General features: G+C 45.2%; 1 protein-coding gene across 1 annotated transcript; it reads right to left on the bottom strand.

Moving 5' to 3' along the window:
• Nucleotides 1–7,051: 7,051 nt before the first annotated feature.
• Nucleotides 7,052–8,038, bottom strand: LOC127304922 (dirigent protein 22-like). The gene has a single exon (XM_051335467.2). The coding sequence runs from the start codon at nucleotides 7,798–7,800 to the stop codon at nucleotides 7,306–7,308; it is 495 nt and encodes a 164-aa protein (XP_051191427.1). The 5' UTR covers nucleotides 7,801–8,038; the 3' UTR covers nucleotides 7,052–7,305.
• Nucleotides 8,039–15,703: the final 7,665 nt, after the last annotated feature.

Genomic DNA, 15,703 nt, shown 5'->3' with positions numbered 1-15,703 from the left:
AGCATGAGTTTATTCAGAGAATGAAAATAGCAAAACAAAAATAAAAGCACACAGACGCTCTAAGTAAAGCACATAAGATGTGACCGAATAAAAATATAGTTTCACTAGAAGTGACCTGATAAGTTGTCGATGAAGAAGGGGATGCCTTGGGCATCCCCAAGCTTAGATGCTTGAGTCTTCTTAAAATATGCAGGGATGAACCACGGGGGCATCCCCAAGCTTAGACTTTTCACTCTTCTTGATCATAGTATATCATCCTCCTCTCTTGACCCTTGAAAACTTTCTCCACACCAAACTCGAAACAAACTCATTAGAGGGTTAGTGCATAATCAAAAAATTTCACATGTTCAGAGGTGACACAATCATTCTTAACACTTCTGGACATTGCACAAAGCTACTAGAAGTCAATGGAACAAAGAAATCCATCCAACACAGCAAAAGAGGCAATGAGAAATAAAAGGCAGAATCTGTCAAAACAGAACAGTCCGTAAAGACGAATTTTTTAGAGGCACTGGACTTGCTCAGATGAAAATGCTCAAATTGAATGAAAGTTGCGTACATATCTGAGGATCACTCACGTAAATTGGCAGATTTTTCTGAGTTACCTACAGAGAACCCTGCCCAAATTCGTGACAGACAGAAATCTGTTTCTGCGCAGTAATCCAAATCTAGTATGAACCTTGCTATCAAAGACTTTACTTGGCACAACAATGCAGTAAAATAAAGATAAGGAGAGGTTGCTACAGTAGTAACAACTTCCAAGACTCAAATATAAAACAAAATTGCTGTAGTAAAATAAACACATGGGTTATCTCCCAAGAAGTGCTTTCTTTATAGCCATTAAGATGGGCTCAGTAATTTCAATGATGCACTCGCAAGAAAGAGGAGTTGAAGCAAAAGAGAGCATCAAAAGCAAGCATGAAACAAATTTTAAGCCTAACCCACTTCCTATGAAAAGGAATCTTGTAAATAAACAAATTCATGAAGCATAATGCAACAAGCATAGGAAGATAAAACCAGTGTAACTTCAAAAATTTCAGCATATAGAGAGGTGTTTTAGTAACATGAAAATTTCTACAACCATATTTTCCTCTCTCATAAAGATTTTCAGTAGCATCATGACCAAACTCAATAATATAACTATCAAATGAAACATTCTTATCATGAGCTATATGCATAAAATTATTACTCTCCACATAAGCATAATCAATTTTATTAGTTGTAGTGGGAGCAAATTCAACAAAGTAGCTATCATTATTATTCTCATCATCAAATATAGGAGGTATAGTATCATCATAATAAACTTTATCCTCCATAGTAGGCGGCACCAAAAGACCACTATCATTATAATCATCATATATGGGAGGCATATCATAATCAACATAAACTTTCTCCTCAATACCCGGAGGGCTAAAGAGATCATTTTCATCAAAACCGACCTCCCCAAGCTTAGAATTTTCCATAGCATTAGCAACAATAGTGTTCAAAGCATTCATACTGATAACATTCCCATTAGCATGCATATAAAGTTCCATGGGTTTTTTAATTCTCTCTTCAAACACATCATGTCCTAATTCAAGATAAAGTTCATAAAGATCTCTCATTTTGTTGTTGTTTTCCATTAAGCCTAACTAGTGTAAACAAGAAACAAAAAGATGCAATTGTAGGATCTAAAGGAAATAGCTTCGAGCACACACATAACGACAACAGAAAAGTACTTAGTTACCTGGGACCGGAGTATGAGTGCCTTTTACCTTTCCTCCCCGGCAACGGCGCTAGAAAAGTACTTGATGTCTACGGGTGCTTCTATTCTTGTAGATAGTGTTGGGCCTCCAAGAGCAGAGGTTTGTAGAACAGCAGCAAGTTTCCCTTAAGTGGATCACCCAAGGTTTATCGAACTCAGGGAGGAAGAGGTCAAAGATATCCCTCTCAAGCAACCCTGCAATCACGATACAAGAAGTCTCTTGTGTCCCCAACACACCTAATACACTTGTCAGATGTATAGGTGCACTAGTTCGGCGAAGAGATAGTGAAATACAAGTGGTATGAATGAATATAAGCAGTAGTAACGGCGCGTAAAAGTGCTTGTCAAGCGTGCGATTGATGGTAGTAATATTGCAGAAGTAAAGATGCAAGAAACAAAGAAACAAGCGATGATTGCAGTATTTGGAAACAAGGCCTAGGGACCATACTTTCACTAGTGGACACCCTCAACATTGATCACATAATAAATAAGTTATCTTCCTTTGTGCTACATATACTCTTGTTTGATAATGAACACCATTCGTTGTGTAAGGCTACAAGAGCACCTCAATGCCGGAGTTAACAAGCTCCACAACATTCGGCATTCATATTTAAGTAACCTTTAGAGCATAATAGATCTTTGCAATTTAAACCGAGTACTAACATAACATACACATTGTCACCTTTACACTATGAAGGGGGAATAGATCACATCAATACTATCATAGTAATAATTAACTCCATAACCTACAAGAGATTATGATCATAACCTACGCCAAGTACTACACGATGCACACACTGTCACCATTACACCGTGAAGGAGGAATAGACTACTTTAATAACATCACAAGAGTAGCACATAGACTAATAGTGATACAAAACTCATATGAATCTCAATCATGTAAGGCAGCTCATGAGATCATTGTATTGAAGTACATAGGAGAGAGATTAACCACATAGCTGCCGGTACAACCCTTAGCCTCGAGGGAGAACTACTCCCTCCTCATGGGAGACAGCAGCGTTGATGAAGATGGCGGTGGTGTCGATGGAGAAGCCTTCCGGGGGCACTTCCCCGTCCCGGCGGCGTGCCGGAACAGAGACTCCTGTCCCCCGAATCTTGGCTTCGCGATGGCGGCGGCTCTGGAAGGTTTCTCGTACCGTGGCTTTTTCGTATCGAAGATTTAGGTCAGGGGGCTTCTTATAGGCAAAGAGGCGGAGTCGGAAGGGTTACGGGGGCTCCCCACACTAGGGCGGCGCGCCTGGCTCCTTGGCCGCGCCGCCCTACTGTCTGGTGGCCCTGTGGCCCCCCTCTGGTTCCTCTCGGGTGTTCTGGAAGCTTCGTGCAATTATAAGATGCTGGGCGTTGATTTCGTCTAATTCCGAGAATATTTTCTTACTAGGATTTCTGAAACCAAAAACAGCAGAAAACAGGAACTGGCACTTCGGCATCTTGTCAATAGGTTTGTTCCGGAAAACGCATAAATATGACATAAAGTGTGAACAAAACATGTAGGAATTGTCATAAAACTAGCATGGAACATAAGAAATTATAGATACGTTGGAGACGTATCAGTGAACCAGTATTTAAACATCATCCTTGCCATTCAGGTAATATCAAACTTTCAACACCAGCTACATGTCCACCAACCATTCTAAAAGCAGGCTGCCAAACAATATATTTACATTTCACTAGTTATACAACTTCAACTGCTTCTGAGACCCTACCAGGCGATTGGCGAACTACGCAGCTCAGAAAGTGGAGGCGGTGATGTAGGATGAGCGTCTCAGTTCCTAGTGTGAGAACCTTAATTATGACCTTCATTGGTTGTACCTAGCAATGAAGGCTCTATAGCCATTTCTTTCATGAAGGCATTGTCTAGAGATCGGACATCTCCATAGTGAAAACTCATGTTATGGCTTTTGTTGTTAGACAACACCTATGCATTGTTACTTTCTTGAAGGTGTCGTTTTGAAGAACCCTGCTAGTAAATGGTGCTGGTTTGTTCATGTTGCTACGAGTCTCGGGTCTCTCCAACAGGGTCTCTTTCTTTTTCTCTTTCTTTTTTGTTTTTTTTACACTTCAGCTATGTGCATCCAAGATGTATAGATTAGTTTTGAATATTTTATTGTTACAAATGCCAGATGTATGTGGCATCTTCTTGGTATATATATTCCCTTTATCGAAAAATCAATCAAATCAAAATGTAAATTGTGTATCAGACTTCCTAACTGACATGTGCGCCTTGAATTTGTGTAAAATGTACATCCATTGCTCCATTTTTACGGCCAGGGCTTCTTTTAGAGGTGCCATGTTGCTTTTTTGGATTAGTTAGAGAAGAGATAATGAAGAAAGAGAAGAGTGTCTTTCCTTTGCTACAAATGATCGCTTATAAAATAAGAGAATTTTTTCCATTATACCATATGTCTTAGCTACACAATTTCCTACTAAAATTTAATAATCTTCATTAGTTGTTAGGGATGGCAATAAGAGATAATGCATTGCATGACTTGCATGTATTGCCTTCTCTAACTAATGTGAGGGCTACGAAAACACAAGACTTCTCTATTACTCCCAAAATTCGTTTGCCACCGTCACCAGTCTGCATAATAAGACCACATCAAGGTTCCTATTCCATCCGGGTCCATCCCATGTGGATCCCATCCGTGAGATGGAAATACATCGAGTAAAAATGGTGCTCCTTTTAAGCCCAAGCTCTAAACGTGACTTAGTGCGAATTCCCTGGCTCACGATCGACCGCGCAGGCGGTCTATTTTTCGCGCGCGACGCGCTGGTGCTTCATCTGTGCATTAATTGCGTTGACCGGACAGCCGTAATCCCCACACCAGTCCGCTTTTGCTTTCGCGCTTCGCGACAAATCACGCCAGCTGCAGTCCTGCGCGTATTGGATTCTCTACGAGTCTACGTGTTGCTTCTGCGTGCTGCTGCCAAGCCCAGACTAGCAGTAGCACTGCTAGCCATTTGGTTGTATTATTTGCATTAAACGATAAGATTAGCTAATTCGGGAGTGAGCACTAATTGCATGCATGTGAGAGATTACCACTCCATTCTACATAATCTTCACATTTCAATTAATTTTTATCAATTCCCTTTCTTCAATTCTTTTTTTAACAATTCTATATTTTGCTTGTTTGTGTCGATAACCTTTCACATTTTCCATTGGTAAATAACGGGTGGGTGGGTTCATAAATTTGCGAGCTAAAATGTTTTCTAAACTATTCTAAATGAAATTAACTTTTCGGGTTGATAACTCTTCACATTTACCATTGCAAAATAACGAACAAATGGGTTGATAAATTGCGAGCTAAAAATGTTCTCAAAATATTCTAATTGAAATTAGTATTTCAGTCGATAACTTTTCACATTTACCGTTGATAAATAACTGGTGGAGGTGTTGATAAATTTGGGAGCTAAAAATATCCTAAAAATATTCCAAATATAAATTAGCTTTTCATGTCGATATTTTTCATATTTACCGTTGATAAATAATGAGGCAGCGGGTTGATAGCTTGTGGACTAAAAAAATCGCTAAAATATTTGTAAATGAAATTAGAGAGGGTTGATAACTTTTAGCCCGAAAAAAAAATTATTAAAACATACTAACATGGGTGCTAGTTTTGAAAATCTCATCGAGATGAGTTCATTAGTGATTTTTTTTTCACATCTATCGTTGATAAATAACTGACAAAGGGGTTGATGAATTTGAGAGCTAAACATGTTCCCAAAATATTGTAAATAAAACTAGTTTTTTCGGGTCGATAATTTTTTACATCTACCATTGATAAATGATGGACATAGCGGTTGATAATTTGTAAGCTAAAAATGTTTTCATAATATTCTAAATTAAATTAAATTAAATTTTCGGGTCGATAACTTTTTACATTTACCGTTGATAAATAACGGAAGGAGGGGTTGATAAATTATGAGCTAAAATGTTTGTGAAATTATTGTAAATAAAATTAGTTTTTTGGATTGATAACTATGCACATTTACCATTGCTAAATAATCGAATGGAGTGATCGAAATGGTGGCCTCGCGGTTCAATGAATGAACCGTTCATTTGGTTTGTTTTCTGGTTTTCTAGTTTAGAACGTGTGGTTATAGCTGTATTGATCGATTATAGTACAAAAGCATGCAAGCCTCCCTACAAACACGTAGCTCGCGTAGCTCAGTTGGTCATCTGCTCTTGAGCAAACTCGTGCGAGGCATGAGGTCGCGTGTTCGACCCCTCCTGGGCGCAATATTTTTCCAACCCTCGCGTATATCCGGAAAGGGAAAGGAGGGAAAGGATCGCGATTTCCATTTTCGGAAAGTGATCGCTCCGATCGAAGCCAGCGGTCGATCGCCAACTAGGGTCTCCCGACTTAGTGTGTGTTCGCTTGAGTTGCGGCTGGGTCACATTCATCGTATTCACGGTTCTGCAACTGTACGCACACAATGATCCGTGGATCATCATCTTCTATCCATCTACTACGAGTACTCCCTGGGAAGGCACCGATAGAAGGCGATCTCGACTAAACACGAGCATGCGAGATAATACATTCAGAGGCTAACCGATCTTCAAGCAAGACAAGCCCATGTCAACACCTTGGAATCGAGGCCGTGAGGTACCGATGCCAATTTTCCCAATGTAGCGACAATCTGCGGTTGGCAAACACCAAACACACGGCGGGCACGTAGTCTTCTAAGGCGCCGGAGATGCATCCGTTACCGAGGCGCATGTCATGGCGGATCAGGAGGCAAGAGGTGGCATCCTCGGGAAACACGAGCAGGCCGAGACCTTGCGACAACATTGTTATATTATGATCCAAATTCATATTAAAGGGAGGCTAACTTCTGATGAGCGGAGTGAGGCCTGTCGCCGGGTAGGCTTGGACCCCCGCGGTATGGATCGATACCACCGCCTATATATATCTCTTGTAATCCGTCGGCTAAGGTTTATCAGATTATAAGATAACCCACGATGTTTGTAAACACTCCTGTTATAGTGAAATTTTGTTAACTGGCGTTCGTGCTTTTTTCTCCTCTTTGTTGAAGGGGTTTTCCACGTTAAAATCTTGTATCTCCGCTGCGATTTCCATTTTATTTTTGTTATTTACTTGTCGCGTTTATAGCAAACAACACAAGGCCTGACAGAGCCGCAACAAGAACTACGATGTTCAGCGGGGACATGGAAGGTTGATCTTTGTGAAAAGTTGGTGCGATCTAGGGCCACGACACGGGGAAGAAGAAGCAACGAGCATCGGCGTCGCACTTTGCAGCCTCGTCGCACTTACCTAGTTACCTTCGTTGAAGAATCATAGAAATGTCATAGCAAAAAATGGTCATGGGTTGTCTGCTCTATCCTCGAGAATTTGACAATTCAACAGTGACAGGGATGGAAAATGTGAAAAATAACCACATATGATCCTCGAGCAGCGCTCACATCCCATGTGCGTAGACAAAACTGAAGAATGAGAGGTAAAAGACTGTATTACGCATTGCATTCATGTAGTATATCGCTTTGTAGCACTCGGCGCAGGTACCGTGCCACCAAGAGCGCATCATGGGTTGACGTAGATGTCGAGCTCGAGCAGGTCGGGGCGGACGGTCTTCCAGAGCACGTACCCGCGCGCCATCCGGAACTGCCCCGTGCCGCCGACCACCGTGAGCTCGCGCACCGCCACGCCAGTGTCGTCGCGCCCCATCACCGTGACCGAGCTCCCGGCGTAGGGGCCCGACGTGAGCACCACGTTCATGTTCACCATCAGCTCGAACCCGCCATTCGACGAGGCCACCATGTACTGGCCCTGGGCGCGCCCCACGGCGGCCGACGTCGCCGCCGTGCCGTCCGTCAGCACGTCATCCATCACCACCGTGTTGCCGAAGACGCCTCGCGGGCCTTTCGCCACGATCACCGCGCTGTCGCCCAGCACGTCGTGCATGTACACGTGCAGGTGCGCCGATGTCCCCGCGGCGGCGGCCAGCCGCTGCGCCGCCAACGTCAGGACGACGACAATGGCGGCAAAGGACATGGAGTGGAGCTTGAAGAAGGGCATGGCTGGCCGGGATGAGTAGAAGGGTCAAGGGAGGCGTGTGTGTACGTATTGTGCTGTTAGTATACAGCTACTCTCCCTACAGGCTACAGACTTTACTCACACACACTGCTCACAAGTGAAGCAGCAATATGTTTATAAACAGAGGATTGCATTTGTGGCATTAGGAGTCCATGGTCCCCTGGATCTTGATCATGCACATGAGCTCTATCATTCATGGATCCAATCTGTACTGTACTCGTTGTTTTTTAACAATCATGTGTGGTTGATAATTTAGCATTAAAATGTATGAACTGGGATTTTTTTTTATGCGAGTTGTCTTCTCACAGAACATAAGTTTATCTATGAAGCGCTGTCAAATATGGGTATGAACAAAAGAGCAGTTGGTGTGTCAGTGCCCCACGCGAGCGCTGGCGCCTGTAGATACGGACAATGCAAGTTGAGCTGTCTCGTCTCTCTGTTGTCTCTCATGAAGGCCAGATCGGCATCTACTAACAGAACGTTGTACTCCGACGACAAATATCAGGAGACCCTGTCCATAATTGGTGTATCTTGGTCTAAACCGTAGATCGACTATCATTTGTTCCTTTATACAGCCCCTCCATTTCAAATAACCTGACAGATCAGTTTTGATCGAAGCTTCAGTCAGATTTTGTAAAATAGGGCCTTTTTTGGTTTGCAGGATACATGAAATGCATACATACGAAAAACACAGGGATAAGATAAGAATGTATATGCATGGTCCCCCCCCCCCCCCCCCCCCATTCTCCTCCCTCGCATCACCCCTCCAGGCGACGGGGGGGAGGGGGAAGTGGCGGCGGCGGGTTCTAGGCCCCCCCCTCGTCGCCTCCGGAGGCGGCCGTCGGCAAGGCTGTGCGGCGCCGGTGAAGGGGGGCGGCAGGGAACTTCCCTCGGGCCCCCGCTGTGTGGGGGTTGGCCTCAGCCGCTGGGAGTTGACGGCCCTCCTCCCTCCATCCCCCTCTCCGGCGTGGCCTTGCTGGCACTTGGGACTGGTGGCCGGTGGATGGGTGCCCTCCGACGGCCGGGCTGGGGCCATGGATCCAGGGCGGCGGCCTTGGGCGCAGGGTGGGGCGACGTCGACCTGGCAGCGGGTGGCGGGTGGCGGTGCTGCAGTCCGCGTTCTTTGGCCATGCGGGAGGTGAAGGGGCGGCGAGTGTGGGCATGGTGCGAAGGTCGCCCCGATGGGCCTCTGGCACCAGATCTGAAGACTGTTGCTGCTTCTCCCTATGGTGCTCGTCGCACCTCCCCGGCCCCGGACTCCCTCATGTGGTTGGTGGGTGTGGTTGGATGCGGGCTCTGGACTGGGGGAAACCCTTGACCGACGGTGGCGCCCACGGCGTCGACGATGCTGACGGTGCCACTATCCTTCTTGAAGGCGACATCGAGGTTGTATCACCTCCCTCCCTGCCATATCTATCTCGGGTGAAAACCCAAAACTTTGGTTTGGACGGTGGCGGCGCTCTGGTGGTGTCGTTTCCTCGTTGGAGGCACCGTTTTGAGATAGTGGGTTTGGGTGGATGAGCTCGGCGGGTTGGTAGGCCATCGTCTTTGCATGCTCCTGGTAGCTTGGTCTGGTGTGTTGTGGTTTGTGTTGCGGGTGGCAGTGATGTTCATGGGTGGCGGCGCGGCGAGTGCTCGGAGTCCTTTTCCCTGGTGGTAACTCCCAATATCCATGCGTGCTCAGGGAGAGCGGTCTACCTCCGACATGTATGGTGCCCTCCGATCCGGGGCGAGAAAGTAAGGAGCTTTCTTGGAGGTGGAAACGGATGGTGCTTGGTCTTTGCTTGGCTTCTGGAGGTTGACGATGGTGCGAGTCCCTCAGCGACGATCTTCTTCACCAGCTTCGACGCCTCGTCGGATCGCAAGGCTTGACAATGGTCTAGAAGCATGTTTTCGTTTCCTGTTAGCTGGTTTTCAGCACCTTGTAACAACTTGCCAGTAACGGCCTTATTAATAAGGGATTTCTATTTTCGTGCCCCTGCTTCGTTAGTTGTACTCAGTTTTCCCCAGCTCGTTAGTTTTTCCTCAGTTTTCCCCTCCCTCTAGTTTGAAACCCCTCGAAGACGCGGGTTGCCATCAGGTCAGAGGCCTTACCGTTACCGTGAGGTCAGTTCCTCGCTGACCGTCTCGTGCTGACGGGTGGATCCATCTACCGCTGACGCGTGGGCCGTTTTTATTTCTCGATTGTATACGCGGTCGCCAATGACAAATGGGGCCGCTCTATGGGGCTGCCGCAGCCAATGACCAAAGGTCGTCTATTTATTTATAGAAAATTATATATTGCCGCTCGTGGGGCCTCCGCAGCCAATGACCGCTGTGGTCGTCTATTTTATTTAGAGAATATAATATAGAGCCGCTGTAGGGGTCGCCTCAGCCCATTTTCGCAGCCTTAATCTAAAGTGACTCTTATGCTAAACATTGTGTATCCCGACGTTGACCTAGCGGTGGCGGCGAGCATAGCTGCTTCGACCATGCCGATATCGGCATCGGCATCGGCATCGTTTGGAGGATGTGGTGCTCGAATAATAGTGGAAATGCGATATTATTTTTTACATGCATAATATATAGAAAATAGCTAGATCTCTAAATCGATGCATATGAAGCTACATATATATTCTTGGTCATAATCCCCTTAATTATCTAAAGGGGATGGATGCATGGCTTCACGTCGTCGTCGCTTTCATCGTCAGTATCTTCGTCGTCTGAGTAGTAGTACCTCCTGCACATTGTTCCGTCGAACACCTTCACTGTGAGCACATCATCGCCTTCATATTTGAAGTGTACGAACCAGCCGAAATCCACACCGTGCGCGATGGCGAATTTCTCCCAGCCCTTGTCGAGGTACATCCGGCCTTGTCCGTCAAATAGGACCTCCACGGTCCAGAGACGAGGACCGCAGCCACCGCTCGCAGATACACCTTAGCTGGCTCCTTGCCGTCAAGATAGTCTGCAAATTTTTTGGGAGTTCCTGCAAAGAGATCGAGCGCCGATCGTTTGAAATTAGGGAACCCTTGAAATTAAAGGTTTTTTAGAACATGCCCATAATTAATCACATGCATCATATATGTGGGAACGCGTACGTACCTTCTTGACCAAAGGGTCTTCATAGACGACGATGAAGAACTCCTCTATGATCAATGGCAGTGTTGACGGTGGTGGTGGCAATGATGATGATCCACTTCCCCTTCCCCTTCCCCTTCCCCTTCCGGTCCGCGTCCGAGACGTGGAAGCCATGGCAATGGATAAAGTGTATGTGAACGAAAAGAAGAGAGAGGCAGAACCTATTGACACAAGGGATGGCCGTGTGGGTGTTTATAAGGGAGAGATGGCCGTTGTAGGGTTTACACAATAAAATAAGGAGGAGATGACCGTTGTGGGGGTTTATACACAATAAATTAAGGAGGAGTCGACCGTTGTGGGGGTATAGTTTATCATTTTACCGTGAAAAGTAATGCCTAAAAGGAAAGTAATGGCTACAAGAAATCGGTGATGGTTTATCGTTTTTTGCGTGAAAAGTAATGGGTACAAGAAATGGGTGATGGTGTATCATTTTTGTGCGTGAAAAGTAATGGCTACAACAAATCGGTGATGGTTTATCATTTTTGTGCGTGAAAAGTAATGGCTACAACAAAATCGGTGATGGTTTATCATTTTTTTGCGTGAAAAGTAATGGGTACACGAAATGGGTGATGGTGTATCATTTTTGTGCGTGAAAAGTAATGGCTACAAGAAATCGGTGATGGTTTATCGTTTTTTGCGTGAAAAGTAATGGGTACAAGAAATGGGTGATGGTGTATCATTTTTTGCGTGAAAAGTAATGGCTACACGAAATGGGTGATGGTGTATCATTTTTGTGCGTGAAAAGTAATGGCTACAACAAATCGGTGATGGTTTATCATTTTTGTGCGTGAAAAGTAATGGCTACAACAAAATCGGTGATGGTTTATCATTTTTTGCGTGAAAAGTAATGGGTACACGAAATGGGTGATGGTGTATCATTTTTGTGCGTGAAAAGTAATGGCTACAACAAATCGGTGATGGTTTATCATTTTTTGCGTGAAAAGTAATGCCTAAAAAGAGTTTATAATTTAGCTCGTGAAAAATAATGCAGAAAACCAAACTTTGCGTGAAGCTAACCGACGACAGAGAGAGAGAGGGTGGTGGCCCCGACCAGAGAGAGAGATAGGGGTTATCCTGCCCGTTAGATCATACGATCAATCGGTCGTCGGGCACGATCCGCGTGACATGGGCTAGACCAATCGGGGCAATGTTGGGCGTCCGTGAGAGTTTGTGAAGGGAGAGGGCAAAACCGAGTAGTATCAAGAAACCAAGGGCAAGTGAGTAGTAAACAGACTAAGGGATTCAAATATGAGATTTAAAAAATGGAAAATGCGTGTTTTGTACAATGAAACCCATCTTGGCCTACCTCAAACTATTTGCAATACAAATCTACATGAGTGTGAAAATTATGGTCTCATTCAGACAAAGTATGTTTTGGGGAAAGCTGTTTTGGGTAGGGCTTATTATGGAAAACCATGCACCTTCATAGCTACTAGGTGATTTGAGAAGTGGCAATTTGTGGTGAAACTTGATTTATCTACGATTTATCTATGATTTGAGAAGTGGAAATTTGTGGTAAAGACTCCATGAGTAAGTGCCACTCCTTTTCGGAATTTTTTGCACATTAAATAACTCATTTAACTAGTTAATCCCATTTGTTGACTCTCTCGTTGACCAGCCACTTGAGGGTAAAACTGAGTATATTGCACTAGCCAGTATTAGCACTCAAGGTGAAAACTGAGCATACAAAAAATGCTAGTATATGACTCGAGGGTATACATGAGTATATCTAAATTTCCAGGTTAGACTCGAGGACGCGTGTTGCGGTGCGAAGTGGAAGACGTGCCATTGTTGACGCGTGTCGCGGTGCGTACGTGGAAGACGTGCCATTGTTGACGCGGGTCGCATTTAGGACGCGTAAGCCCCTCTCTCCCTCCCTCTCGCACACGCACGTCTCATTATCGCTCACGCACGAAACCACCCCTTCACGTCCCATCAACTTCTCCAAAAAACCCCAACCGCCGTACGAGCCCTCCCCTGGGCGATGGAGAAGAAGAATGCGCCGGCGGCCATCGCCCCGAGCCCGTCGCCTCCGAGCCCGTCGCCTCCGAGCCCGTCGCCGCCGAGCCCGTCGCCGCCGAGCCCGTCGCCGCCGAGCCCGTCGCCTCCGAGGGCGGCGCATCCGAGGGCGGCGCATCCAAGCGCGGCGCCTCCGTGAACTGGGCCGGTCTCACGGCTGACGGACCACTTCACAAGATCGGCGAATGCTTATTGGCGAAAGAGGAGTACGTGGACAGCTACTCTGCTATGAGGCAAGTCTGTAGAAATTGGCGCTCAGGTTTACTCGATCCCGACGTGCACCGCACGAATGGATCATGCTACACCACGCCCTTCCACGCGCCGCTGAGTTCACCTTCCTCCATCTCGGCACATCCCGCTACGTCACCATAGATCTATCTGCAGTTCGTGCAAGGTTCAAATTCCTCGGCTTTTCCCGTGGCGTCACCATAGATCTTATTTTCAATCTTAGTGCTGAATGTTATCTTTTCAATATATTTTAGATTCTACTTCGTCGGCTTTTCCCGTGGCGTCATCGTGCTTGCCCAGAAGAACCCGCCGCACAAGATACGGCTGCTGAACCCACTCACAAAGAAATCGAACACGATGTTTGAGGCGCAGATGCCATCTGCTTTTTCTGCAATCAGTCGCTGTTATCAAATCCCCGACTATGGTCTTCGTTGCCACACATTACCCGCCGGAAATTGGTTGGGTCGATGAGAGCACTCCAACTAAGGATATAAATGAAGATGGGGATTGGGGAGAAGGAAGATTTTCGATCAAGAACCATGTTTTCCGTTGCATTACCCCGTTCAATGGTGAACTGTATGCAGTAACCCGGACAATTTTGAGATCGGAAGAATAGTGTGCACCAATATACGGTTGCAGCAGCGCGCGAGCACCGCCAAGATGGAGACACTAATTTCATTTCCGTAACTTGGACGTCGAAGTTCTACCTTGTGAAGTCGGATGGTGATCTGCTGCTTGTGTTGTTGGTCGGCGGCTTTGGCCGGGCAAACCATTGGTGTACCGTGTGGACACTCGAGCCGCTCTCTCCATCCGGTCACTAACATTGGCGTAATGCCTTCTTCGTGAATTTTATCCGGTGTATCTCCGTCGACACCAGAGTGTACCCGACACTTCAACCTGGCAGCATCTACTACACGGATTTGGGTTATATCAGAGCGTACTCTCATGATACAAATGCCTGGGATGAGTGGCCACTACGTGTGGATAGAATAGGACTCTACGGTTTGAGAAATGAACACAGGCCATACCGTTTGGAGGATGTATTGGCCTCACACTGCAGACGGAAGGAGTTCAATGAATATTTCCTTGGGGAATTGCACGAATGGAGCGACGGAGAAATATATGAGGAGGAATGAAGAACAAATTCATTCATCCTAATCTTCTTGTTGTCCATACATTGCGTGCGTGATCTTGTATATTTTTGCAGCTTAGTTTGTCGTGAACATTAACAATGTTATTGGCTGCTTTTGGCTGCTGTATGCAGTTTACCTATGTATTATACTTAGTTTTCTGATTATGCTGCTGTGAATTTATCATATAATAGCTTCTAGATTTGCTACTAGATTTGCTGCCATATTGGGCAAAAAACGAGGGCCAAAAGGCATAAATAACCCCAGAGATTTGCTACTAGATTTGCTGCCATATTGAAGAAAGACAGAAATAGAAGCTTCTCTAGATTTGATACTAATTTGGTGAAAAAGACAGAGAGAGAAAGAGGGGAAAAGGTGCTTTTAAAAATGCCAATTTGGGCCGAGAGAGACAAAACCCAGCTCCTGCTCACGTGCAACCAAACGCTTCTCGTCCTGTCCCACGCGGTCCCTTTCTACCAGCCCCACGCGACGCGGCCCCACACGACGCGGCCCTACCACGACGCGGCGCAACACGTCAGCACAGAACGTCCAAATAAACGGATTCCTTCCGTCTGAGCTCCTTCTGCGGGTCTTCAGACAAAGGCTAGGGTAAAACTGAGGAAAAACTAAGGGGCTGGGGAAAACTGAGCACAACTAAGGAACCGAGGGCACGAAAATAGAAATCCCTATTAATAAACATGGTTAGATTAATGTCAAACTACATTAAAAAATTGCAATTGCGATGTTATTATGCTATTAAAGACTTTAGACTCGTGCGTATTGCCTTCGAAACCGAGATCTAGTTTTGAAACTTTTGTCAATGGTGCTAAAAAATCGTTAATCGGATTAACGATTTAGAAGACAAATCATTTTAAGTTTTGAGTTTAGATGATATCAGAATGAGGTGGAAAAGTCCTGCATGCAAGCATGTGCTTTCTATATAGGAGAAATGCGTACAAACATCCGCTGCATATGTGTGATAATTAGATTTTCTCAACAAAGTTCAGTAAGTCTGCATTTGATCAAGGTGAATGCCGAGAATTCATCGGTCAACAAACCATATGAAATGCTCCTCCACGAAGAGGACTTGCTTTTCTGCAAGAGCATAGATACTTTCTTGGAAAGTCAATTAAAACAATCATTTAATAACCTACGAAAAGGAGGTGTGCAATTGTCCCTCAAAAAAAAGGGGGGGACTGATCCAAGTTAAACCATAGCCTATTGAAACATACGACCTAATTTACAAAGTAGAGGCATCAATATAAACTTGTCGAACATTTATTATCCCCCTTGCTGAACCCATGCTTTTGAGTAGATTTCTTTCAAGAACTAGTAAAAGTGCACGTGCCACGCGCGTGTAATATAAGACATAAATTAAATTTAGTATG

The sequence above is a fragment of the Lolium perenne genome, chromosome 5 (genome assembly GCF_019359855.2).
Source record: "Lolium perenne isolate Kyuss_39 chromosome 5, Kyuss_2.0, whole genome shotgun sequence".
Taxonomy (NCBI): domain Eukaryota; kingdom Viridiplantae; phylum Streptophyta; class Magnoliopsida; order Poales; family Poaceae; genus Lolium; species Lolium perenne.
The sequence above is the reverse complement of the archived record's forward strand: the minus strand, read 5'-3'. Positions and strand labels throughout refer to the sequence as shown.